We start from the raw sequence: 24678 nt of genomic DNA on the forward strand, positions 1-24678 counted from the left end.
GTCGGTCTAGCTCCCTAGCATAATGTTGGCGGTTTGTAGCAGTGTATGTCAGTCTAGCCCCCTAGTATAATGTTGGCGGTCTGTAGCAGTGTATGTCGGTCTAGCCCCCTAGCCTAATGTTGGCGGTCTGTAGCAGTGTATGTCGGTCTAGCCTCCTAGCATAACATTGGTGGTCTGTAACTGTGTGTGTGTTGGTCTAGCCCCCTAGCCTAACGTTGGCGGTCTGTAGCAGTGTGTGTCGGTCTAGCCCCCTAGCATAACGTTGGCGGTCTGTAGCAGTGTGTGTCGGTCTAGCTCCCTAGCATAATGTTGGCGGTCTGTAGCAGTGTATGTCGGTCTAGCCCCCTAGCATAACGTTGGCGGTCTGTAGCAGTGTATGTCGGTCTAGCCCCCTAGCCTAATGTTGGCGGTCTGTAGCAGTGTATGTCGGTCTAGCCCCCTAGCATAACGTTGGCGGTCTGTAGCAGTGTGTGTCGGCCCTGCCATCACTGGTGGAACTTGTTGTCTTTCCTTGACTCCTCCTCCTCTCTTCCTCTGCCTCAGACAGTGTCTCTCAGTGGCAGTGTGAATGTAGACCAAGGCCCATGTGACATTTGTGTTAACTTGCCATTCATTTTCTCCATCTGACAGCTCTGTTTCCTTCTTTTTTCTCACTCCTCTCTCTGTCTCTCTCTCTCTCTTTATAGGGTCGTAGAGGGAAGACAGGGGAACCTGGACCCAGAGGCTTGCCTGTAAGTACAGCAAACATTGCTTTATTCTATTCCTTCCCTCCGTGCTACCTTCTTTTCTTCCTTGTGTCTTTATTTACACCATTCTCTCTTTCCTTCCTACCTACTACCTTTGTTGATTTATTCATCCATTCCATAAATATTCTCTTTATCACTATCATGTGTTGTCATCCAAAAGAGAATACGTATAGTACAGGCCTATAAATGTAGTACAAATAGCACATGCCTGTCATTATAATACATATAGAACATGCCTGTCATTATAATACATATTGCCCATGCCTGTCATTATATAATACACATTTACTGTCATGAAACAAAAATGTCATCCATGTCTTATGTAGACTCTTCTACTCTTCACCTACTTTTAGCTGACCAAGGTTCAACCTTACTGAGGTCTCATTCATCCATAAGAGGTCTTAATTGAGACTCCTCTCTCTGAGGCATTAAGGACTATCAGGTTATTCAATACTATCGATGCTACTTCGTCTCCGGGCCTAAATACAGAGAAAATGAACCTGACCTGTCACTGCCAAAGTAGAGCAGAGGCTGACTTTCAAAATAAGCTGGGCTTCTTTGTTTAATAAAAGGACAAACGCATTTGACTCGTGTGCAATAAGGCACAAACATGTACATGGGTGGTTGACATTATCATCTTTTTTTTTTACTGCAAATATTAGGCATGAAAATGATTGATTTGTGTTATACTGACTCTTTGACTTTCAAAAATGTATGTGGTCCTTATGATTTTGTATTGGAATCTTGCATTTATTCATTAATTTGTTGTGTTAGTGCCTAAAATTGTCATATGGTGTGACATGAAAGTTATTGTATATAAAATGAAAATGGATTGTACTTTTCTTTTAAAACTCACTTTATCATAATTCTTTATCATATCAACCTTGAGATTCGGCATTTCCTTTTGAAAATGTATTACATAATTTTTCTTAATCATCACACAAAGTCAGACATCTGTTCTCAATCTTTCAATATATTTTAGATTAATTTCGACAAACCCTGTTTGTCAAAAACACAAAATGTTTGCGTCTCTTGCTGACACTATTTTACATGTGTTTCGTTGCGATCTTTAGGCTTTTTCACTAACAAAGCTTTCATTTTTGGTCACAGTTCTGAATGTCACCATATGATACAATGTCACACCACAGGATGAACCACACCACACTACAGTTTGGCTATTATATGAATTTAACATTCAAACAAAAACAAAAACTGTGAAACACTGTGCCACTAAACATTGTACAGCCCTTGGTTATCGGACAAAGGACTAGTGAAGAAGCAAGTAAGCAGGTTTATTTATATAGCACAATTCATACATAGAAGCAATTCAATATGCTTTACAAAGAAAAAGAAAAAATATAAAAATACAATAGCATAAAAACAAATGCTCAAATGAAAACATCAAAACAACATCATAATTATAAAAAATAGAGTAAGATAATATAAAAAGAACCATATTTCTAGTGGGGAACACGCTAATAAAGAATAGTATCAAAAGTAAATGTTTACAGTTAAGTCAGTTGAATATTAACTACTGATAAGCATTGATTACTCACTACTTACTACCCCTAAGTAAATCAGTCATATGAGTAAGGTTAAGTTTGTATGAGTAAGTATGACAAAATGTGTAGGTACAGTTTTCCTCAAAGTAAAATAATTGGCTACTTTGACAGTGAGAGGTCAGCTAAAAGGAAATTACTAACACTCAGATTAGCAAGGCATTCAAGCCAGCTGAGTAATTGTTTTCATGTGGTGATTGGCAAACAAGTGTTTAAAAGGATAAAACATACATTAGGCTTACTGTAGCTATTAGTTATAAAATACAATAATAAATTGTTAGCTCAAATTAATAATTATTCTGTATTTAGGAAAATACAGTTTGTATCATATGGTGTGAAGAATGGATCATATGAAAGCAAAAACTGTCACACAATATGATATAACCCGATCAGCCATAACATTATGACCTGCCTAATATTGTGTAGGTCCCCTTTTTGTTGCCAAAACAGCCCTGACCTGTCAAGGCATGGACTCCACTAGACCTCTGAAGGTTTGCTGTGGTATCTGGCACCAAGATGTTAGTTGCAAGGTGGGGCCTCCATGGATCGGACCTGATTGTCCAGCACATCCCACAGATGCTTGATTGGGAGGCCAATTCAACACCTTGAACTTGTTGTTGTGTTCCTCAAATCATTCCTGAACCATTTTTGCTTTGGGGCAGGGTGCATTATCCTGCTGAAAGAGGCCAATGCCATCAGGGAATACCGTTGCCATGAAAGAGTGCACATGGGCTGCAACATTGCTCAGGTAGGTGGTACGTGTCAAAGTAACATCAACATGAATGGCAGGACCCAAGGTTTCCCAGCAGAACACTGCCCAAAGCATCACACTGCCTCCGCCGGCATTCCTTCTTCCCATAGTGCATCCTGGTGTCATGTGTTCTCCAGTTAAGCGACGCACACGCACCTGGCCATCCACGTGATGTATAAGAAAACGTGATTCATCAGACCAGATCACCTTCTTCCATTGCCCCGTGGTCCAGTTCTGATGCTCACGTGGCCATTGTAGGCGCTTTCGGTAGTGGACAGGGGTCAACATGGGCACCCTGACTACGCAGCCCCATACGCAACAAACTGTGATGCACTGTGTTTTCTGACACCTTTCTATCAGTACCAGCATTAACTTTTTCAGCAGTTTGAGCTACAGTAGCTCGTCTGTTGGATCGGTCCTCACCGGCCAGCCTTCACTCCCCACCTGCATCAATGAGCCTTGGCCGCCCAAGACCTTGTCACCGGTTCACCGCTTTTCCTTGCTTGGACCACTTTTGATAGGTACTGACCACTGCAGACTGGGAACACCCCACAAGGGCTGCAGTTTGTGAGACGCACTGACCCAGTCGTCTAGCCATCACAATTTGGCCCTTGTCAAAGTCGCTCAGATCCTTATGCTTGCCCATTTTTCCTGCTTCTAACACATCAACTTTGAGGACAAAATGTTCACTTGTTCCCTTATTTATCCCTCCTACTGACAGGTGCCATGATAACGAGATTATTAATGTTATTCACTTCACCTGTCAGCACACATTTTGGCCTTGTGGTTATGCGCTAGCATCTTAGCAGCATACTCACTGCAACATGGTAATATAGAAATATATAAAAGTAACAATGACAAACAAAAGTCATTTCTCTTTGGCATTTCTATGTCCAGAGCGTCACAGTAAAAGACACTGGCAAAGGGTACTGAAGTGCGAGTGCCAAAAATATTTGATTTATTGAAGAAATGTCAAGAGACCACTCACATAGTAACTCGTCAATGACTATATCAGACTCACAAATGGACATCTGTGTTATCATTCTGTACTTTATTGAGGAGTGTACATTTTTTTCCCTTAGTTTTATTCACGTTTACACTTTGTGAAACATACTTGGGATTATTTTTTTTGAAAAAGCGAGTGACGAATTGCATGAAAGTTCAGTATGTTCACATAAAGCAGCACGTTCTGAACATAATGCCGTAAAAAAAACTCTTGGGTCAAATTAAAATTGTATTTATTTGTGTTTGACTCTCGGGAACCACAGAAAGGCCGTGTAACGTCAACCGCCCACATACATTCCGACAGACGTCTACACGCGAATACACAAACATACGCACACACCTTTCTATTTAAAAGCCTTGCTTTCCTCCCCCATTACCCATTCACATATGGTAGTGTCATAAGAACACGTTTATGTGCAAATAAACAATCATGAAATATTATATCATGCTGATGAGGTGGAGGTGGCTCTGAAGCTCTGTCTGTAAATGGGTAGTAGGTCATTATGGCAATTAGGCCCTTTGTCTGCAGGCATGTGAATCAGGAAGTACAGCCCCTGGAATGTTGTCTTTTCTTTTCACATGTTTCTATTGGCTCTCCAGTGACTCGCTCAAGTGGGTTTGGTGCCTACGTGCTGACTGAGGTTGTTAGTTGAGTGGGCTTGACCTTACAGCGCCGGTGCGACAAACTTCTGCTTCACCCAGTCTCAGAGAAAGCACCACTCAGTCCTCAACACTCTCAAGCCCACTGGTAATGGCCGAAGTTAGACAAGGATGTGACTATAGTATAATTGGCTACAACTAAAAGTGGGTAGAATTTGGGGTAATATACAATGGGTGATGTACACTCAGCTAAAGGATTATTAGGAACACCATACTAATACTGTTTTTGACCCCCTTTCGCCTTCAGAACTGCCTTAATTCTACGTGGCATTGATTCAACAAGGTGCTGAAAGCATTCTTTAGAAATGTTGGCCCATATTGATAGGATAGCTTCTTGCAGTTGATGCAGATTTGTGGGATGCACATCCAGGGCACGAAGCTCCCGTTCCACCACATCCCAAAGATGCTCTATTGGGTTGAGATCTGGTGACTGTGGGGGCCATTTCAGTACAGTGTACTCATTGTTATGTTCAAGAAACCAATTTGAAATGATTCGAGCTTTGTGACATGGTACATTATCCTGCTGGAATTAGCCATCAGAGGATGGGTACATGGTGGTCATAAAGGGATGGACATGGTCAGAAACAATGCTCAGGTAGGCTGTGGCATTTAAACAATGCCCAATTGGCACTAAGGGGCCTAAAGTGTGCCAAGAAAACATCCCCCACACCATTACACCACCACCACCAGCCTGCACAGTGGTAACAAGGCATGATGGATCCATGTTCTCATTCTGTTTACGCCAAATTCTGACTCTACCATCTGAATGTCTCAACAGAAATTGAGACTCATCAGACCAGGCAACATTCTTCCATTCTTCAACTGTCCAATTCTGGTGAGCTCATGCAAATCGTAGCCTCTTTTTCCTATTTGTAGTGGAGATGAGTGGTACCCAGTGGGGTCTTCTGCTGTTGTAGTCCATCCGCCTCAAGGTTGTGCGTGTTGTGGCTTCACAAATGCTTTGCTGGTTATTTCAGTCAAAGTTGCTCTTCTATCAGCTTGAATCAGTCGGCCCATTCTCCTCTGACCTCTAGCATCAACAAGGCATTTTCGCCCACAGGACTGCCGCATACTGGATGTTTTTCCCTTTTCACACCATTCTTTGTAAACCCTAGAAATGGTTGTGCGTGAAAATCCCAGTAACTGAGCAGATTGTGAAATACTCAGACCGGCCCATCTGGCACCAACAACCATGCCACGCTCAAAATTGCTTAAATCACCTTTCTTTCCCATTCTGACATTCAGTTTGGAGTTCAGGAGATTGTCTTGACCAGGACCACACCCATAAATGCATTGAAGCAACTGCCATGTGATTGGTTGATTAGATGATTTCATTAATGAGAAATTGAACAGATGTTCCTAATAATCCTTTAGGTGAGTGTATGTGGAAAGTATTGAGTCCATTAAGTATGGTACAGAAGAAAAACACCTTTCTACAGTATCTGATTTATCTAGTGCTGTCTTAACCTATCAAACAATCTCTTTGTTTCTTCCTTTTAAAATAACGAAAAATGTGCTCAATTGCTTTCTTCTGCATCATCTTAATTTCGTTGGGACCAACTGGAGTTTGTTTATATGTGAACTATTCTGTGTTACTTTTGCCCGTTCAATTATATTCACGCACTGCCACTCTGATTAAACTTCTGATAATGAGAAATAAGAGCGGTTAGTGCTCATCAACCACCGGCATCAAGGCCATGCTCAATAGGTTCAATTATCTTCAGCACCTCTTTAGCTACTGACCGTTAAGCTTCTCCCACACGTCTCTGCGCCGCCCGCCGCCAAAATAACTCACAGCAGCTGCACAAATGGCAGGCTGTTACCTTTTTGCCACACTACTCTGGACAGGGGCCCTTGTCAAAAGCAGGGCACTAAAGAGTGCTATTTTGGACTTAACGTTACGGGACACAAAGAGGAGGAGAAAGAGGAGGACGCCGAGGTGCGAGTGTGACATTTGCAAATGTCAGTGTCCTTATAATACCCATGTCATGTATCTGACTGGCTGGCTGTGCCTTTGTCTTTCTGTCCTCAGGAAGTGGCCTTTATGATTCACCTGTCTGGCAGGGGTGGGTCTTGGGGTCTGCAGTAAACACATGCACACACACACACACACACACACACACACACACCCACTAGAGGCTTTATTTTATTCTGTATCCCACTGGGAGGACGTTGACTAAGAGAGGCGGCGGTAACCTTAACCTTTTTCAAGGACACAAACACTGTGTGTGCACGTGTGTGCACGTGTGTGTGAAGTACAGATTGACTGTTCTAGAAAAGCCACTGTTACTTCTGTTCACTGGAACTCAAATTCCATTTTTCCCCTTAGAATGCGTAATGCACATCACGTGAACGAGTGTCCCTTTGGCTTTGGACAGCTGTTAATCTGAGAGTCAGTCATTTGAGGTCGCCACAAGCATCACCGCAGATATTCAGACGAAAAAACATGGGACGAGTTTAGCATTGCATCTTAAGTATAGCCTTATGTCTTAACGTTATAGCTAGATCTCAGGGGTTTGTGATGCGTTGCCGACATACCATGGCTAAGTGCTGTATCTAGGCACTCTGCGGTGTGTCATGCCTAAGAACAGCTCTTAGCCGAGGTGTATTGGCAATATATCCCAGCCCTCTTATTTTGTACTAATTTTACCACCATCAAGTCAGACTTTCTGTGATTATTATAATACTTGTCTGTTGTGTCTGTTGTGTTTATTATCCCAGGGCTCCTGTGAGTCCACTGAGGGAGCTGTGTGCCTGCAGGTTACACACTAAGAGTGTTTCTGTGTGTGCGCGCCCACATGAGTGTGTGTTTGTGTGTGTGTGTGTGTGCATGCCCACATGAGTGTGTGTTTGTGTGTGTGTGTGTGTGTGTGCGCGCCCACATGAGTGTGTGTGTGTGTGTGTGTGTGCATGCCCACATGAGTGTTTTTTTGTGTGTGTGTGTGTGTGTCTGTTTGAAAGTAATAGACATTAATTAAATCAGTCACATAATCCTTGTATTTATCACCAAACAAATGAACATGCCATATAAATCAGAGCAGTGCTGGTTCTGAATCCTAATGTGTTTTCACAGTGTTGGTGCAATCAACAAGTTCTCACTACAGTGCTCATTCAAAACACACTGTTTAACATGTTTAAGTTACTGCTACATAGCGACTAGAAAAATGACCTCTACACTACACAATGAACTCTACACTACACAGTTACCTCTACACTATACAATGACCTCACACTACAAAATGACCCCACTCTACACAGTGACCTCTACACTACACACTGACCTCTGCACTACACACTGACCTCTGCACTACACACTGACCTCTGCACTACACAATGACCTCTGCACTACACAATGACCTCTGCACTACACAATTACCTCTGCACTACAAAATGACCTCTACACTACACACTGACCTCTGCACTACACAATGACCCTTACATTACACAATGAACACTACACTACAAATTGACATCCACTCTACACAATGACCCCTACACAACACAACGACCACTACACTACACAATGACTCAACCACCCCCCCTTAAATGTTTTGCTTTAACACCTGATTCAATTAGTATATATCTTTATTCGCTATTTGAGTTGAGATTGCAAGTTCACAATTACAACTAAAATATGTGACGCCCCGGGGAGTCCCTGGAAGATGTCTGGGAAACCCTGTTAGAGGACAGAGGGCCATGTGTGTCCCAGCAGGGGGCCTGCTCCTTATCCAGCCCTCCACTCACATCAGTCAGTCACTGTGGGCAGAGGAAGGAATGTCTTGAGGGATATCGTATCCAGTGACGGGCTCAACCAGTGACGGGCTCTACCAGTGATGGGCACTACCAGTGATGGGCACTACCAGTGACGGGCTCAACCAGTGAAGGGCTCAACCAATAACCGGCCAGGCCTATGTGTTGCGCATATTAAATGGCTCTCTCAATGCTATGCATTTGCACACACACACACACACCGAAACATAGACACTCAGAAACACACGAACGTTCACACGTTCACACAGACAAAAACACATTCACACAGAAACACACACACACATAAACACAAAAACACACACAGAGAAACACAAGCACACTTAAACACACACATAGACAAACAGACAGGCAGAGAGACAGACACACACACACACACACACACATACACCTCTGCCTCCCTGTCTCCTGTACCTCCTGCCGTTTGGCTCACAGTGTGACTCAGTGCTTCCTGCTCCAAACAGACAGATGGCCATTACCTACAGTGCTTCAGCAAAAGGCCTGCAATCATTTCCATGAAGCCCCCGGTGCTGGAGCTCACTACGACCCATGTGAGACATGGAGTGAGAAAAACAGAACAATGGAGACCGCGGAACAGAGATATGGAGTAAGACAGAGAGAGTCGCAATGAGCGGATGCTTTGATCACTATATTGGCCCTGTGGTCTGAGTGGATGTCATCCTCCGGCTTTCCTGTGCCAGGATGTCATCCTCTGGCTTTCCTGTGCCAGGATGTCATCCTCTGGCTTTCCTCTGCCAGGATGTCATCCTCTGCTGTTCCTCCTGGTTCTCCTCCTGGTTCTTTGGGGGAGGGGGTGTGTGTTATTGCTGGTAATGTTGAACTCGACTAGGGTGAATCTTTGACACCACCTCAGCTCTGAGGGACTCGAAGGCTGGGGGTTTAGCAGTCATCTGGCGGACCTTAAAACATACCTTAAGGACTGAACTGTGAGGACAGGAATGTAAGGACTGGAAAGTGAGGACTGAACTGTGAGGACAGGAATGTAAGGACTGGAAAGTGAAGACTGGACTGTGAGGACCGGAATGGGAGGACTGGCCTTTGAGGACAGAAATGGGAGGACTGGATTGTGAGGACAGGAATGTGACATCTGGACTGTGAGGATGGAAATGTGAGGACTGGACTGTAAAGAAAAGAATGTGAGGACAGTAATATGAGGACAGGAGGGAGTGTGAGGTGTTGGGACACAGAATGGAACACATCAGAGTGCATACATGGAAGTAGATAGGCAGTTTTATTTTTAACAAATTCTCAACATTCTATAGAGGATCAACATGGAAAATGTGTGTGATAAAGTGTGAAAGGGAATAAGATAGAGAAAGAGTCAGATATACTGAGGTAAGAAAGAGTGAGAGAGAAATAATGTAAGAAAAGGAGAATGAAAGAGAAAGACAGGAGATAATGAGAGAACTAAATATACAAAGAGAGGGTACTTACCTTAACTGACTCTTGAACTCGTTGGTCTGGAAGAGGAGAAATCCAGACAATGCGTCATTAAAGTTTCCCTTCTTTAATTAGGTCCAATTAGATTGTTGTTTTCCATTTTCTCATCCTAAATGACAGTAATTGTATAATAAATCTACTGTCCGTCCACATCCCAAAAAATAGCCTGTTTCTTAAATTAGGACACTTGCTTTAACTGTGGCTAAATGGGCACTGGTCTGAAATAAAGCACTACTAAGGGAATAGGAGGCCATTTGGACTGTGGACTGGACACTTTCTGCGAGAAGACCTGTAGTAGTAGCAGATGGGAATGGTGACGACAGCCACACGCCCACACACACATGCCCACACACACACATACACACATACACACATACACACACACACACACACTGTAGAAGTAGGCAGAGACAGATGCACCTGACATTTAAATAGCAAGTCCAGGTTTTATTACAGTAGGGAGAACAATGAGATCCCAATTGGGCTGTAATTAAAAACGAGAAAGCTTAATAGAAGTGTGTGTGTGTGTGTGCGCGCCCTTGTTTTTCGATCAATCCTCACAAGTACAGCAAAACTAGTCAGCATAGTCCAAAATAGTCTGGGTTAGGAAGATATTATGTCTGTGTTAAAGTTTGGGTTAGGGTTCTAATTACTGTACGGTAGGATTACTGGTCAGCACCGGAAGCTGGTTTTAAGGTTAAAAATTAGGGTTAGGGTTGGGTATTAGAAGTTGGGTTTAAGGTCAGACTCAGGGTTGGACATTGGGGTTAGGTTTGTGTGTGTGTGTGTGTGGGTATAACTAATCTGTCCGGAATGGAAGCTTATGGTGGACGGTGGTGACCATTTCATTCTACTCTGTGGATCAGATTTCTGCTGTTGGTGAGTGAATGGGAGTTTACGGGTAGTACCGACGGAATGCAGCAGCTCTGGTGTCCTACAAACCATTAGTTCTACAGGATCCAGTTAATGGAGTCTGTTGCCCATGTTGTAATTGGTCGGTACAAGGACCTGTACATTTCTGGACGTGACATATCGTCGGTCTCAAAGCCACCGAGCTGAGAAGAGCAGTCTCAGCTGCAACGCACATTCGCAAGCATTGTTGTGTAAGGGGAAGTTGCTTTTTTTTATTGATCTTCTAATGTTATTCAAAGGGGTGAAAGAAGAAACATGAATTACGTCTGTCATGACAGGTCAGGCAGCGGAGGCTGAGAGTTTGAACGCTGCATGGTTGGATAATGAACAAGTTCAGGTCATGACTCAAGAGGTGGGAGACGGCCAGAGGAAGGTAGATGATAGTGATGTAGTCTGCTCAGAGAAAAAACCTGATCTTAAAGCTGCTGGACTTCTCCTCCCCACTGTGAAAACCTGTGGTTCTGGTATTCTCAAGTCTGGGTCATGCTCACAGGCTGACAGCTTTTGGCCTTCAGATGACAGGACTGCATTACTCAAGGGTGTGGCTATAGAGTTACTGCTCCAGAGGTCAGTGTTGCCAGGTGACTTTTAAATATAATATGATGTCCATTTTATATTCTGCATTTGATTTAATGGCTCAAATAGAATAGTAATAATATTGCAAATGCATGTATGTAACTGAGAATGAGGACTGGGGTTGAGGGTAGGGTTACTTTATATTAAGATTCATGGTTAGAATTTAGGGTTACGGTTAGGCATTATGGAATCAGTTTAGCTATAGTTTTAGGATTTAAGGTTAGATATTGATTTGGGCTTGGGATTGGGTTTTGGTGTAAAGGTTATGGTAAAGGGAAATAATTATTTTAACTTTTGCCCAATTTTTCTATTAATTTCCTAATATCCTTATTTGTTATTAAGGCTTTGCTTCATACCCTCTGGTGTCTACCTCCATTGAACTTGTAGGTGCCAAAGCCACCACAAGGAGTTGCTAGAGTGCAACGAGACATGGAATGATGTTCAATTACTATCCCCACAAATTGTTTCAATCTAACTAGGAACGTCATCAGGCCTGTCCAGCACCTGACCAGGTGGATTTGCTAAATTGTTAGAGCTTTCTCTTATGATACTGTATCACACATCACACACCATGATTATAATATGTTAAGGCATCAACACTATTCAGACAACAGTGTGAAAACAGGAAAATACACTGTAACAGATTATCTTTAGCACTTCAAAGAGTCATTTGGAAACACGTGTCTCAAATTGCTTGTTCTTGGACAATGCTTGTTTGTTACAATGACTTAACTGAGAGAATTGCACTGTTCCACCTTAACGTGGTGGAGGGGTTTGAGTACCCGAGTGACCCTAGGAGCTATGTTGTCTGGGGCTATATGCCCCTGGTAGGGTCTCCCAAGGCAAACAGGTCTTAGGCGACGGGTCAGACTAAGAGCGGTTCAAAAACCCCTTAATGATGATTAAAATTATGTGTACCGTGACGTCGCCCGGTATGGCGCAGCCGGGGCCCCACCCTGGAGCCAGGCCCGGGGTTGGGGCTCGTATGCGAGCGCCTGGTGGCCGGGCCTTCCCCCATGGGGCCCGGCCGGGCTCAGCCCGAACGGACGACGTGGGGCCGCCCTCCCGTGGGCTCACCACCCACAGGAGGGACCATAAGGGGCCGGTGCGAAGAGGATCGGGCGGCAGTCGAAGGCAGGGGCCTAGACAACCCGATCTCTGGACACGGAAACTAGCTCTAGGGACGTGGAATGTCACCTCGCTGGCGGGGAAGGAGCCTGAGTTAGTGCGTGAGGTTGAGAGGTTCCGATTAGAGGTAGTCGGGATCACCTCTACGCACAGCTTGGGTTCTAGAACCACACTCCTTGAGAGAGGATGGACTCTTCACCACTCTGGAGTTGCCCATGGTGAGAGGCGGCGGGCTGGTGTGGGTTTGCTTATAGCTCCCCAGCTCTGCCGCCATGTGTTGGAGTTTACCCCGGTGAACGAGAGGGTCGTTTCCCTGCGCCTACGGGTCGGGGATAGGTCTCTCACTGTTGTTTGTGCCTACGGGCCGAACGGCAGTGCAGAGTACCCGACCTTCTTGGAGTCTCTGGGAGGGGTGCTGGAAAGTGCTCCGACTGGGGACTCTATTGTTCTACTGGGGGACTTCAACGCCCACGTGGGCAACGACAGTGACACCTGGAGGGGCGTGATTGGGAGGAACGGCCCCCCTGATCTGAACCCGAGTGGTGTTCAGTTATTGGACTTCTGTGCTAGTCACAGTTTGTCCATAACGAACACCATGTTCAAGCATAAGGGTGTCCATCAGTGCACTTGGCACCAGGACACCCTAGGCCGCAGGTCGATGATCGACTTTGTTGTCGTCTCATCTGACCTGCGGTCGTATGTCTTGGACACTCGGGTGAAGAGAGGGGCGGAGCTGTCAACTGATCACCACCTGGTGGTGAGTTGGATCCGATGGCGGGGGAAGAAGCTGGACAGACTCGGCAGGCCCAAGCGTACTGTAAGGGTCTGCTGGGAACGTCTGGCCGAGTCTCCTGTCAGAGAGATCTTCAACTCCCACCTCCGGCAGAGCTTCGACTGGATCCCGAGGGAGGCTGGAGATATTGAGTCCGAGTGGACCATGTTCTCCACCGCCATTGTCGAAGCGGCCGCTCGGAGCTGTGGCCGTAAGGTCTCCGGTGCCTGTCGAGGCGGCAATCCCCGAACCCGGTGGTGGACACCGGAAGTAAGGGATGCCGTCAAGCTGAAGAAGGAATCCTATCAAGCCTGGTTGGCTTGTGGGACTCCTGACGCAGCTGACGGGTACCGACAGGCCAAGCGGGCTGCAGCCCGGGTGGTTGTGGAGGCAAAAACTCGGGCCTGGGAGGAGTTCGGTGAGGCCATGGAGAAGGACTATCGGCTGGCCTCGAAGAGATTCTGGCAAACCATCCGGCGCCTCAGGAGAGGGAAACAGTGCCCTACCAACGCTGTTTACAGTAGAGGTGGGCAGCTGTTGACCTCAACTGAGGATGTCGTCGGGCGGTGGAAGGAGTACTTCGAGGATCTCCTCAATCCAGCTGTCATTTCTTCCATTGAGGAAGCAGAGGATGAGGTATCAGAGGTGGACTCATCCATCACCCGGGCTGAAGTCACTGAGGTGGTCAAGAAACTCCTCGGTGGCAAGGCACCGGGGGTGGATGAGATCCGCCCTGAGTACCTCAAGTCTCTGGATGTTGTGGGGCTGTCTTGGTTGACACGCCTGTGCAACATCACGTGGCGGTCGGGGACAGTGCCTCTGGGATGGCAGACCGGGGTGGTGGTCCCTCTTTTTAAGAAGGGGGACCGGAGGGTGTGTTCCAACTATAGGGGGATCACACTTCTCAGCCTCCCCGGGAAAGTCTATGCCAGGGTTCTGGAGAGGAGAATACGGCCGATAGTAGAACCTCGGATTCAGGAGGAACAGTGTGGTTTTCGTCCGGGCCGTGGAACACTGGACCAGCTCTATACCCTCTACAGGGTGTTGGAGGGTTCATGGGAGTTTGCCCAACCAATCCACATGTGTTTTGTGGATTTGGAGAAGGCATTCGACTGTGTCCCTCGCGGCATCTTGTGGAGGGTGCTTGGGGAATATGGGGTCCTGGGTCCTTTGCTAAGGGCTGTCAGGTCCCTGTACAACCGAAGCAGGAGCTTGGTCCGCATTGCCGGCAGTAAGTCAGACTTGTTCCCAGTGCATGTTGGACTCCGGCAGGGCTGCCCTTTGTCACCGGTTCTGTTCGTAATTTTTATGGACAGAATTTCTAGGCGCAGCCAGGGGCCGGAGGGTGTCAGGTTTGGGGACCACACAATTTCGTCTCTGCTCTTTGCAGATGATGTTGTCGTGTTGGCCCCTTCTAACCAGGACCTTCAGCATGCGCTGGGACGGTTTGCAGCCGAGTGTGAAGCGGTGGGGATGAAAATCAGTACCTCCAAATCCGAGGCCATGGTCCTCAGTCGGAAAAGGGTGGCTTGCCCACTTCAGGTTGGTGGAGAGTGCCTGCCTCAAGTGGAGGAGTTTAAGTATCTAGGGGTCTTGTTCACGAGTGAGGGAAGGATGGAACGGGAGATTGACAGACGGATTGGTGCAGCTTCTGCAGTAATGCAGTCGATGTATCGGTCTGTCGTGGTGAAGAAAGAGCTGAGCCGCAAGGCGAAGCTCTCGATTTACCAGTCAATCTACGTTCCTACTCTCACCTATGGTCATGAGCTTTGGGTCATGACCGAAAGGACAAGATCCCGGATACAGGCGGCCGAAATGAGCTTTTCTCCGCAGGGTGGCCGGGCGATCCCTTAGAGATAGGGTGAGAAGCTCGGTCACCCGGGAGGAGCTCAGAGTAGAGCCGCTGCTCCTCCACATCGAGAGGGGTCAGCTGAGGTGGCTTGGGCATCTTTTTCGGATGCCTCCGGAACGCCTTCCTGGGAAGGTGTTCCGGTCCCGTCCCACCGGGAGGAGACCCCGGGGAAGACCTAGGACACGCTGGAGGGACTATGTCTCCCGGCTGGCCTGGGAACGCCTCGGTGTCCCCCCGGAAGAGCTAGAGGAAGTGTCTGGGGAGAGGGAAGTCTGGGCATCCCTGCTTAGACTGCTGCCCCCGCGACCCGGCCCCGGATAAGCGGAAGAAGATGGTATGGTATGGTAATTGCACTGTTATGTTTTGATGACTTAACAAATGTAGTCATTACATTTCTCCAATAACCTAGTCGTTCAATCAATGATCTTGTGCTGAAAACAAACGAATCAAATCAAAGCAAAATCAGTTGTTTTAAATGCAAGACTTAATTTGTGATTCCTTTTTTTGTTTTGTACTAAGAGTTTTGAAAAATCACCACAAACCAATGAAAAATAGAATCAAAGCAACCCAGATTTTCTTTTTACTTTTGCTACAATCTATTAGCACTGATCATAAGATTCATAGGGGAAGATAACTAATCAACATCAATAAAAAGTCACTCTTGAGCTCTCATTCTCTCCCTCTCTCTCACTTTGTTTTACTCTTTAACTCTTTCTTTCAGTACATCTTTTTGTCTCTCTCTCTTTCTAATTCTCTCATTTCATCACTCCCTCAATTTTTCTTTTTGTCTCACTATCTCTCTCTCTTTCAGTCCTATCTTTCCTCTTGCCTTCCAGCTGTAGACAGGAAGATTTGGGATCTCCAGTTCTCTAAATTCCAGCTTACCTAACATCTGTTTTAGTGTGAGTGGAATTCTCATCTCTCTCTCTCTGTCTCTCTCTATTTCTCTCTTTCTGTGTCTCTCTCTCTCTCTGTCTCTCTCTGTGTCTCTGTCTCTCTCTCTCTCTCTGTCTCTCTCTCTCTGTCTCTCCCTCTCTGTCTCTTAGTCAGTGAAGTATGAACGTTGTCAAGTAAATAATTGTCAGTGGCATACTCAGTGTGTGTTTGTGTGTGTATTATTGTTTTATTATACTTATGAGGACCAAGAATCCATCAAAGTGTTGCGCAGCAAGCTTAGGGTTTAGCTTTATGGTCAAAGTTGTGGTTAGGATTAAAGTTAGGTGTTTGGTGTGTTGGAAAGAGATTGTGAGTTTTTATATGCCTGTAGTTTGTGGAGTGCTCAGTGTGTTTGGTTGTGTTTGTGGAGTGCTCAGTGTGTTTGTTTGTGTTTGTGGAGTGCTCAGTGTGTTTGGTTGAGATTGTGGAGTGCTCAGTGTGTTTGGTTGTGTTTGTGGAGTGCTCAGTGTGAGGCGATAGACTGACAGCTCTATGAATCACATTTACATAAGTGTCTCTCTCCCACTGATGGACAGGCTGACTGACAGCTTCAAATTGGCTCTGAATGAGCACTGCAGCTGCTGAGGGAGGAATGGAAGGATGGAGAAATAAAGGGATGGAGGAATAACGGGATGGAGGAATAACGGGATGGAGAATTAGAAATCCCACAAATCTTCACTATGTAGTTAACCTGATTTCCTGCTAATGACTCAATGCTAAAGGTCTGCATCTTCAGGCTGACGGTTGAACAGTCAAACTGGCAGATAGACAGACAGGTAGATAGACAGACAGACAGACAGGTAGATAGACAGACAGACAGGTAGTGAGACAGACAGCCAGATAGAGATGCCTCATTCTGATTGATAGGGAAACATTCTTTATTTACAGTAGTTTTACACCTTGCAGATAGGACTGAAACAAAGGCTGTATACATACACACATCTATATATATATGTATGTATATATATATGTATATGTGTGTGTATAATAGTGCATGTGTATATATACATGTATATATATGTATATGTATTTGTATATATATATTGTTGTGAATCTCCTACATTCCTTTGTGCAGTACCAAGACCTTCACTGTGAGCAGGTTTGACACACCACCTGCTCATTTCCTGCCTTATGACTGCTGAGATCCCCAAAGGCCAACTGTCAATCAGTTCCATGTCTTATGAATAAGACTGAGCCTACTCGCGCTCTCTCTGTGTTACAGGAGAGAACAAAAATACACTTTATTAAAAGCGAGGCGGGGAGACCTGAATAGTTGGTGTTTTAGTATTTCAGTAGGATCCCCATTAGGTCTTGTCAACAGCAGCAGGGGCCATTTCTTTTCCTGGGGTCCACAGAATGTATGACACAACATTACTGTGTGACATTGCCGGTTTATCGGCGGTCATCAAGTGCCATCTATTGGTGGGGAGGGAAAGGAATTGATCGGGATCAGTGCAGGTTAGCGTGGGAGGACTGCAGTGCAAACAGGGCTCCGTGGTGCTGTCTTTGTCTCGGTTGGCCAGTAAACTCAGCCTCTGTTTTGGTCCTGTCTTTGTTTTGGTCGATCTGAAACTCAGCCTCTGTTGCGATCCTGTCTTTGTCTCGGGTCGACGGTCATCCTCTGTTTTGGTCCTGTCTTTGTCTCAGTCGACAGTCATCCTCTGTTGGGGTCCTGTCTTTGTCTTGGGTCGACGGTCTTCTGCTGTTTTGGTCCTGTCTTTGTCCCAGTCAATCTGAAACTCAGCCTCTGTTGTGGTCCTGTCTTGTCTCGGGTCGACGGTCAGCCTCTGTTGTTGTCCTGTCTTTGTCTCGGGTCGACGGTCAGCCTCTGTTTTTGTCCTGTCTTTGTCTCGGTCGACAGTCATCCTCTGTTTTGGTCCTGTCTTTGTCTCGGTAGACAGTCATCCTCTGTTTTGGTCCTGTCTTTGTCTCGGGTCGACGGTCAGCCTCTGTTGTTGTCCTGTCTTTGTCTCGGTCGACAGTCATCCTCTGTTTTGGTCCTGTCTTTGTCTCGGTCGACAGTCATCCTCTGTTTTGGTCCTGTCTTTGTCTCGGGTCGACGGTCATCCTCTGTTGTTGTCCTGTCTTTGTCTCGGTCGACAGTCATCCTCTGTTTTGGTCCTGTCTTTGTCTCGGTCGACAGTCATCCTCTGTTTTGGTCCTGTCTTTGTCTCGGGTCGACGGTCATCCTCTGTTGTTGTCCTGTCTTTGTCTCGGTCGACAGTCATCCTCTGTTTTGGTCCTGTCTTTGTCTCAGTCAACAGTCATCCTCTGTTTTGGTCCTGTCTTTGTCTCGGGTCGACGGTCAGTTCTGTTGTTGTCCTGTCTTTGTCTCGGTCGACAGTCATCCTCTGTTTTGGTCCTGTCTTTGTCTCGGGTTGACGGTCATCCTCTGTTGTTGTCCTGTCTTTGTCTCGGTCGACAGTCATCCTCTGTTTTGGTCCTGTCTTTGTCTCGGTCAACAGTCATCCTCTGTTTTGGTCCTGTCTTTGTCTCGGTCGACAGTCATCCTCTGTTGTTGTCCTGTCTTGTCTCGGTCGACAGTCATCCTCTGTTTTGGTCCTGTCTTGTCTCGTCGACAGTCAGCCTCTGTTTTGGTCCGGTCTTTGTCTCGGGTCGACGGTCAGTCTCTGTTGTTGTCCTGTCTTTGTCTCGGTCGACAGTCATCCTATGTTTTGGTCCTGTCTTTTTCTCGGTCGACAGTAATCCTCTGTTTGGTCCTGTCTTTGTCTCGGTCGATTTTTCGGTCCTGTCTTTGTCTCGCAGTCAGCCTCTGTTTTGGTCCTGTCTTTGTCTCGGTCGACAGTCATCCTCTGTTTTGGTCCTGTCTTTGTCTCGGTCGACAGTCATCCTCTGTTTTGGTCCTGTCTTTGTCTCGGTCGACAGTCAGCCTCTACACTGAGGTAGACGGTATGATGTATCTCTGGCTATACAGCACACCGTGAATCCTTCTGGCACTCTTATCAATCAAGTTGTACTTGTTGTGTATTATCACGTGTACATCCTCTTTTTCCCTCTCTACTGTATTTTTGTCCTGCCTCTCCATTTTCTCTTCTTCTTCTCCCCCCCCCCTCCCCCCCCTCCCACCTCTCTCCATTTTGCTCTCTTTTTGTCCAGCTCTGTTCCCCTGTCTTTCTCTCTGATACTCTCTTTTTGTCCAGCTCTGTTCCCCTGTCTTTCTCTCTGATACTCTCTTTTTGTCCAGCTCTGTTCCCCTGTCTTTCTCTCTGATACTCTCTTTTAAACGCACTCTCATTTTTTTTCTTCTTATTCAGGGAGGGAAAGGTGACATGGGCGTCCCCGGAGAAAAAGGAGATCAGGGCGATCCTGTATGTACACAAACACACACACACAGACACACAAGCACACAAACACACACACACACAGCCACACAAGCACACACACAGACACACAAACACACGCACACAAACACACACACACACACACACAGCCACACAAACACACACAGCCACACATACACACACAAACACACAGAGCCACACAAACACACACACATTTCATCCCATCCCGATTTACAGCACTGTTGCAATGACATTCACGGTGGCTGTCATTGACCAAGAACTCTTACCTTTGACCTTTGGCCTTCACCCTCAGGGTCAGCCAGGTGGGGATGGGGTCTCTGGGATTAAAGGACAGAAGGTGAGTCAATTGGTGTGGTGTTTTCCAGGGTTGTGTGTGTGTGTGCGTGTTAGGATTTGTGTGTGTTTGTATTGCTGGTTTGATCATATGAATGCTGAGTTGCAGCCACTGGGTCACTGAGATGGGTTGTTTTCTGTAAACACAGCTGGGTTACTGAGATACATATAACCTAAACTAAATAAAATTTAAATAAATAAATGAATAAATAAATAATAAATACATGGTTTATTGGCATGTATTGGTGTGTGCCTCTGTTGCCAGAGGATTAGGTATGAAGTGTTGCATAAATTAACAAAATGTTTGAGTAACAATATTTAATATGTATCTTTCAAGGGTGAAGAAGGTCCAAGAGGACTTCCAGGCCCGGTATGTAGTACATTGTTTTGGCTTTGATCTTTCACCTGACTCGGACAGGAACATTGTTATACGTTTGCTGCTCTGCTGATTGACCGCTGTGACTCAAGTGTGATGTGATCAAGTCCTAGAACTACCCATAAAACGACCATGCATCTACAACAGCTGCAGATGTCTTATGGTCATTAATGCTTGTATTTGTATAGTAGAACAGTAAATATCTTAAATATTGCCCTTTAAGTATATATTTTTTAAATTTGTTCCAAATCTGTTAGAGCAACAACATTTTGGCGTGGTCATTAGGGAATGTAACAAGATGTGGGGTCGTCCAGGATTTCCTGGTGTCCCATGAGTATGGTAGGCACTCTAATCAACGACACTGAAGCCCTCCTGGGTCCAAATGTTTTCAAATAAAATGTTTGGTGTAAACTGACAACCACATTAAAGAGGGTTATGAGATTAGTAAAATTATGTTGAAAGTTGCGTAAGAGGACAGTCTGTGGACATGAAAGCATTTGAGGAAGAGCCCACTGGGGCAATACTGTGGTAGACCGATGTTCCAAAGCAAATCTTACTGACATTGCCAAGCATTTTGACATCAGTGGAGCATCTACACAGTCAAAAGCAAGAGTCAAATAATTTTTCGAGGCTGCTTTGGTGAAGAAGAGAATCCTCTCAAGAGAGAGACTGATGAAAGTTACTCCTTTAGATGTTCAACTGAATCGGAGAGAGTCTGACATGAAGGAAATATTTGAGCAACAGAAGTTGGAACACCAGGATAGTTTGGAGAAACAGACGTAAGAAGAAGAGGGTAGTTTGGAGCATCAGAGGTTGGAGCAACCAAAATAGGAGTTTAAAGCACAGGGAAAGACTAGCTGAAGAAGAATGTGCAGTCCAACAACATCAAGGAGAATGTGAGCATGGCGGTCAATTAGGAGACATTGAACAAGAAGCAAAATTTGAATCAAAGTAGGCCTACAACATCAACAGATCCTACACCATCAACAGATCCTACAGCATCAACAGATTTTACACCATCAACAGATCTTACACCGTCAACAGATCCTACATCATCAACAGATCTTACACCGTCAACAGATCCTACATCATCAACAGATCTTACACTATCAACAGATCCTACACCATCAACAGAACCTCCACCATCAGCAGAGCTTTCGATCAACACCCCTATTCTTACAATAATGTCAATAATAGTTGAAATAATATTTTATATAGCATCTAATGCATAGCATTTTCGAGAAGGAAATTTTTGAACAGCTTGTGTGATATGAGTGTCTTTAAACCCTACGGTTCTTGATTTCTGGAGAACCACACCAATGATTAAAAATGTATTATTGTTTCCTTGGCGATTACAGCATGACTTTGTAACTATGTCTTTTCCAATTTACAGAACTTTTCTATGTATGTCTCAGCGACCAATTTGTAAGCCTGAAGGATAGCAGCTTTAACTGTTTCATAGTCTGAACTCTGATCAAGAGATGAAGTGGCTATACTTTCTGAGCTTTTCCCACAAGAACACTTTGAAGAACACTTTGAAGGAGCTGCAGAATAGCATCCTGCATCCTGCTGGCTTGCCTGTGTAGCTAAGTAGGGTTGGTCCTGGTCAGTACCTGGATGGGAGACCAGATGCTGCTGCAAGTGGTGTTGGAGGACCAGTAAAGAGGCACTTTGGTCTCAATATCAAATCCCAATGTCCCAGGAGATTAAAGAGGGCATTGCTGTCCATAGAGGGCATTCCTTTTTTTACTTTAAACATGCATCCTCCCAGCACTTAATGTAAGAAGGGGTGTTAATAACCACTGTTGACTAAGGTAAGGCTTTAGCCTACTTGTACAGAAGGTGTAGTTCATTTTCGGCATTAATTCGGCCTTTGGGAAAGTTGTGCCAAATCCTGTAGTTTGTAAGGTCCCTGGAGAAATATCCTACTGTTGCCAACATGTGCTCTTTCGTCTGTGCTGTGTCTGGGGAAATTGCTGAGAGCAAGTCTAGTGTGGAGGAAGATGTCAGTGATCACATCGAGTTGGAGCTCCTCTGAGACATTTATCTGTTTAGCTTGTAAACTCTGTCTTAACCTCTCCATTGCAGCTACAGTCAGCCAGTTTGTAGGACCTCAGCAACAACAGATGGTCCCCACAGTTTACACTTCTTTATCTAGGCAGCAGCTGACTCCTGAAGAGATTATTCCAACTCTTTTTATGTCTAGAGGAGTTTGATGAAGTTTATTAGGGTTCCTTTGACTGCAGTGGTGTTTTGGTGAGAAAATGGCTTTCATGCAAGCAACACTGTGTTACAAAGTCCCTCTGAAAGTGTCTATACAGTTGATTTAAGGAAACCCTACTATGTTTGACCCAGCCCAGTTCATCTAAGACCAGTTGTCAGCTTTCTATACCGTCCAGTATTTATTTTTCCCGAAGAAATATTAAATCCTTAAATAATTTTACAACAAATAAATGTTCGACTTCTCTTTATGAGTTCAAGCTGATGAACAACAATGACATTTCTTCTTCAAGTTTTTCTCTCATCTTTAGCTAGGGTGGCAATAATTGTGGAGGGCACTGTAGATGTTTATTCAGCATAGGGTCAGATAGGGTCAGAATGTGTTAGGGTCAGATTGGGTCAGAATGTGTTTCACCAGTTGTCCTCGTTAGTCGCAAAAGGTTTGTTACCTGTTCACATCTTAAGAGATGCTGGCTCAGTGCTTCAGCTGGAAGGAGAGATGGTTATTATAGTTTTGTAATAAAAGATGATGATTACAGTTTTATAATAAAAGATGATGATTACAGTTTTATAATAAAAGATGCTGACAATATTTTAATAATAAGAGATGGTGATTATATTTCTCCAAAATAATAGGAGCCTGAAACCTTGGTCTCCTCACATTTGTGTAATTGATTCTGCTTTTTGTTTTCTTGCTTTCCTTCAATTGGCAAGTGTGTATTTATTTTGGTTTCTATTTCATTTATTTGTTTGTGTATTTATGTATTCATTATTATTATTATATAAAAGACTGCATATAATGCTATGCTATACTACATAGCTGTACTGGGCAGTCAGTAGTGTTACATGGATCTAAGGTTAAGGACAGATATTATAACCTTTGGTTACTAACCCAGACTCTGAATAATGTTTGGAACAACAGTCTATTCACAGACTCACCTGGGATCTCATCAATGTCTGCCAATTCTTAATTGAAGCCCCAGTTTCTTATTAGCTGGCGATCCAAGTGAAAATTAGACAAATTAACCGCCCAGCAGGCTGAACAAATACGCCCTCAACAATAATGAACTCATTTTCCCACTACTGATTTCTCTCATTGCTTTTTGTTTCCCAAATGGCACCCTATTCCCTTCTTGGTGCCTTACTGATATACCACTGTGTAGATGCTCCACTGATACCAGTTGTTCTTCAACAACTGGTACATTTCCATCCGGGAAATACATCTGGATAGGAACACAAGCAATTTGGTGCAGCCTCAGAAGCGTCATTCATTTCTGATCATGTCAGGCTTGTATCGGATCCCAATAAATGTACTTGTTCTTAAAGTTTTCCTTTAGAATGGAGGAATTCTAAAGGAAAAAAGAGTGTTGCAGACTTTTTATTAGGTCCCATTATATAGCTGGATAAAGTTTTCTGTCCTTGCTATTTGTTTTCAGAAGATTTATTAGGACCACTAAATTGGATTAACTGGACTAAATTACTGGACTAAAATTGCTTTTTTGTGATGGAGCAAAATTATTTAAATTGATATATTATGTTGCTATATTAAGCCTGCTGATTTCTTAGGATTGGTTGGAAAACCCCAATCCTGTATATTAGGATTTAATATGGTCCCCTAGTGGGACAGCCTTCTTCTTTAAATTATCAAATACATGTGTCATTTAATCACATGAGTTTGGAATGCCAAGTAAAGACTGCCAGTTGTCGAATGCCAGTTGAACCATGATCCACAGCTTCATCTGGACCCACTAAAACTGATATGATTGGATAAGTAGCTATGAGCGTTACGGTAATGGCTTAATCTTGCCTTCTGATTGCCCTGGTGGAAAGGTCACCATATTGCTTCAGTTTGTCCAGCCAAACCCTGGCTCATCTACATCAGTGGCTTCGGAGTAGGTTCATTCAGAATTCGTACATTCCAAAAAGGTATTTATCAATGGATGAAAAAGCCTGTTTCAAAATTCTACTCCGATCCCTTTCACCGAATGGTCCCAATTTCCAGCCAGCAGCAGGTAGCGGATGTGTCCCAAACGGTTCCATCTCTGGTCCGGTCGAGTATACGACAGAAAGGGTTTCATTCCCTGAAGTCAGGGTTTACTCTCTTGCCATAAACCAGCCCGTTGCGCACTCCCATCGCCCTTGACCAGGTCCTGAAGGCTGGATATATGCGAGACAGGATTCCAGCTAACTGGTCCTCTGGAGACAGGCCGACACTTTGAACCTGATGCATTAGACATCTGATTTCCTGACTAAACACTGAGCTTCAGCATCATGGAAAAGGTCGGGACAACGTTTTAAAA

The 24678-nt window shown here is 44.7% G+C and overlaps 1 protein-coding gene across 8 annotated transcripts in view; it reads left to right on the forward strand.

Annotated features, from left to right (window-relative positions):
* LOC105008930 (collagen alpha-1(XIX) chain) overlaps positions 1-24678 on the forward strand; it is a 156305-nt gene that overhangs the window by 77043 nt on the left and 54584 nt on the right. For all 8 annotated transcript variants that reach the window (XR_004575728.1, XM_029119675.2, XM_029119676.2 and 5 more), the window contains 4 exons: positions 687-731; positions 19402-19455; positions 19742-19786; positions 20120-20152. Coding sequence is in view for 7 of the 8 variants with exons in the window: in XM_029119675.2 (XP_028975508.2) it covers positions 687-731; positions 19402-19455; positions 19742-19786; positions 20120-20152 (177 nt within the window). In the remaining variant the exon portion in view is untranslated. The remainder of the gene's footprint in view (positions 1-686; positions 732-19401; positions 19456-19741; positions 19787-20119; positions 20153-24678) is intronic.

Source organism: Esox lucius, chromosome 5 (assembly GCF_011004845.1).
Source record: "Esox lucius isolate fEsoLuc1 chromosome 5, fEsoLuc1.pri, whole genome shotgun sequence".
In the NCBI taxonomy this organism is placed as follows: Eukaryota; Metazoa; Chordata; class Actinopteri; order Esociformes; family Esocidae; genus Esox; species Esox lucius.